General features: G+C 52.9%; 1 protein-coding gene across 1 annotated transcript in view; it reads right to left on the bottom strand.

Moving 5' to 3' along the window:
- ASB1 (ankyrin repeat and SOCS box containing 1) overlaps nucleotides 1-3,401 on the bottom strand; it is a 24,577-nt gene that overhangs the window by 12,511 nt on the left and 8,665 nt on the right. The window contains exons 2-3 of the mRNA XM_011980339.1: nucleotides 2,749-2,930; nucleotides 410-712 (exon numbers count right to left, since the gene is read on the bottom strand). Coding sequence (XP_011835729.1) covers nucleotides 410-712; nucleotides 2,749-2,930 — 485 coding nt within the window. The remainder of the gene's footprint in view (nucleotides 1-409; nucleotides 713-2,748; nucleotides 2,931-3,401) is intronic.

The following is a 3,401-nucleotide window of genomic DNA, read 5'->3' as shown; positions in this document are numbered from 1 at the left end:
TAGTTTTTTGTATTTTTTTAGTAGAGACGGGGTTTCACCGGGTTAGCCAGGATGGTCTCGATCTCCTGACCTCGTGATCCGCCCATCTCGGCCTCCCGAAGTGCTGGGATTACAGGCTTGAGCCACCGCGCCCGGCCCTGCAAGTTTGCATTCTTAATCAAGAAAAAATGAATAAGCAATCAACTCAAAAGGGAAAAAAACAAAAAATTAGAAAAAGATAAAAGTAGATATAAAGGAACAGGTAAGCAGAAAGACAAAGAGAACTGATAAAGTCAAGAGGCAGCTCTTCAGAAGACCAGCAAAACAGGTGAGTCATCTAAAGAGCCGAATTCTAAAGACAGAAAAACTGCAAATACAGAGAAGAAAAATGAAGTGGCTGCAGGAGCCAGGCGAGCTCCGCAGGACTGACCTGATAAGGGCCTTCAGGATGTCAGCCCGGCCCACGCGAGAGGCGTGGTAGACGGGGGTGCTGCGATGGTGCCGGCTTCCGTTGGGGTCCGCGCCAGCTTCAAGAAGGATCTGGGTACTCTCTAGGTGCCCGTTCACCACAGCCACATACAGGGCCGTCTGTCCTTTTACGTCCACCAGATCCACCTCGGCCCCCTTCCGGATGAGGAAGTCCACACAGTTCCCATGGCCTGCAGTGGCCGCAATTCGCAGTGGTGTGCAGGGGAGCCAGCCACAGCACCAGACAGACTTCTCATTGATGCGGCTGCAGGAGGAACATGAGGGGCTCATGAGAGGCAGCCGCAGGACAGGGACGGGCTGCACTGCTCCCCTCACCCTGGCAGCATGGACACGGTCCCCCTCTGGTTCATAACACCTCCACCTGGGCTCTGCCTTCTGAAACGCTCTCACACATTTCCCCTATGGGACCTGGGCATGGCAGGGCAGGCATTACGAGCCCCATTCCAGGGACAGGAAACTCAAGGCACCAGCGGAATGATCAGCACCAAAACTAAGATCTCTAGTTCTTTATTTCCCGACTGCCATCCGAAGTGCCTTCTTCTACAAAGGTGGGAAGGGTCTGCCTGGGAGGCAGTGCCGAATGAACAGGAGTCTGGGTGAGAGCCCTAGTCTGCTCTTCCCCAGTTACCATCTGTGAAGGCTTGAGGCTGGGCCTCTCTCTGGGCCTCAGCATCCTCACCAGGACTAGCTGACTATGTAGGCCCCCAAACTCTAACACTGCACAAATCAAGGCCTGAAGGAATCACTAAGGTGGCACGAGAGCTACACCCCTGGCCAAGAGCAGCAGAGGAACCTGTCCAGACTCAGCTCTCGGCAGATGTCACAATCAGACTGCAAATGCCTGCCCCACCCACCGACCCAGCAAGGCAGCGACCACAATGGGTTCACAGCGAGCTCCCAGTGTCACTGAGAACAAAGCTCAGGGGTCCAGAGCACCAAACCAGGGCCCAGGAACATGCAGCGGAAGCAGCTCCCAAGCCAGCCCTCGGGGCTCCTCCGCCAGCTGTGTGTAGGCTCTGACTACCCAGGAAAGTAGAGGAACACTCCAGCAACTCATCACCGAAGAAAATAGCAATGGGAAAATGTAAAGAACCAGAGATGCCTGGAGCCTGAGTAAAAGAAGGAGGAGAAACAGTGCTGGGAAATGCAATGTGGAAAGACTTGGGCTGAGACCTCACCGAACTCTATTTCATTCTGTTACATCTGCAAGTTGAATTAAGGTTTTCTTTGGGCTTGAGTCATCCACTTTACATATCCGTGCGTCATCCATCCGTCTTCCTATGACAGTCCTTTCTGGAATTTTTCTTTTACATACTGATATCTGTTCTGATTAAATACTGCTAAGACACTAGAAGGAAATGAAGAAATACATTCCTGTACTGCTAGAAATCCTTTTCTTGGGAACTATGCAAAGAAAAGTTGTGGCATTAGTCTCGGCACAAACATGCAGGCACTGCTTCTATCACTGCACTGGCATGTGGGTCCTGAAGGGAAAGCAGAAACACAACAGCAGCATGGATAGTTCCTGGCTGCCGCTGAGTTTAAGCTGTAGCTGGGACTCCCGACCTTAGACCCGCAGAACAATCAGAGAACACTCCGGAAAGCAGGCACCGGAGAGCAGGCACCGGAGAGCAGGCACCGGAAAGTAGGCGGACTCTGCTCTCCCAGCAGCCTGAGCGGGGAGGGGGGGCAGGCGTCACCTGCCGCGAAGGAAGGGCTGGAGACGTTTTGTGGGGACAGGCAGAGTTTGGCAAGGCCAGGGCAGGGGACCACGGATGAGGGGAACAGTAAGGAGAAGGCTGATGAGGTAAAGGGCCTAAGGCTGAGGCCCAGGTCCCGCGGGCAAATGACTGAGGGCCTGAGAAGCTAGAGGAAAGGGCACCAGGGAAGCTGGTGAAGCAGGGTGAACACACAGAAGCGCCTGCAATCGAGAGCCACGAGAGACCCAAGATGGGGCAGGGCCACCACTGAAGAGGGAAACAGTGGTACCTTCAGGAGTGACATCAGGAGGCTGAGACCCACAGAAGGCCAGAAGTTGCCAGAAGACACTAAGGTCAATGACAGAGCAGGACCTGAACTCAGGGCTCCCTGCCCACACTGTCTGGCTGTCTCCTACAACTCTGCCCATGCTGCCTGATTCTCCTTTATCCCCGTCCTCTAAAACTGGAACCCATCCCTCCCAACATCAGGGTCTGCATCTGCACAGGGACTGTGGGGCTCAGCTTTGTGCAGACCTGAAGGGCCCGCGCACCCGGACCAGCCCCAGGGCAGGCCACTCACCTCCGGTAGCTCTCCTCTTGCAACAGGCTCCTGAGGGTCTGGAGGTCCCCGACGTAGGCTGCATCATGGAGCCTCGTGTCCTCACAGTGCTCCAGCGGGTGATCACAAAACTGCTCCCTCAGCCACTCCTTCAGATTACGACCTGCACTGAAGAGAGGGGCTCCTGTTAGCTCGGGGAGGCCCTGCCAAGATTAACCAAAAGCGAGTGCCATCTGCAGCAAGCCTTCCCTCTCCCAGCTACAGGGCACCTTCAAATGCTCAAGAAATAAATCACAAGCTGGGCATGGTGGCACGTCTATAATCCCAGCTACTCAGGAGGCTGAGGCAGGAGGATCACTTGAGGTCAGGAGTTCAAGACCAGACTGGGCAACACAGCAAGACCCTGTCTGTAAAAACAAAATAAATAAACCACAGAAAATGGTAGAAACTTCCCCTTATTAAACTAGCACACTCCTGACACCAACCCGGACAAAAAATATTTTTAAAAGTTGATGGGGCCCAGGAACTATAACCCAAACCTACTGAAAAATAAAGAAGCAAGATCCTAAAGAAAATATCAGCAGATTGAATCAATATTGTGTCAAAGAATCTACTGATAAGCCAAACCTGAAGAATACAGATGCAAGATCCTAAAGAAAATATCAGCAGATTGA

The sequence above is a fragment of the Mandrillus leucophaeus genome, unplaced genomic scaffold (assembly GCF_000951045.1).
Source record: "Mandrillus leucophaeus isolate KB7577 unplaced genomic scaffold, Mleu.le_1.0 Scaffold21, whole genome shotgun sequence".
Classification (NCBI taxonomy): domain Eukaryota; kingdom Metazoa; phylum Chordata; class Mammalia; order Primates; family Cercopithecidae; genus Mandrillus; species Mandrillus leucophaeus.
Note: the sequence above shows the minus strand (reverse complement) of the source record. Positions and strands in the feature narration are given on the sequence as shown.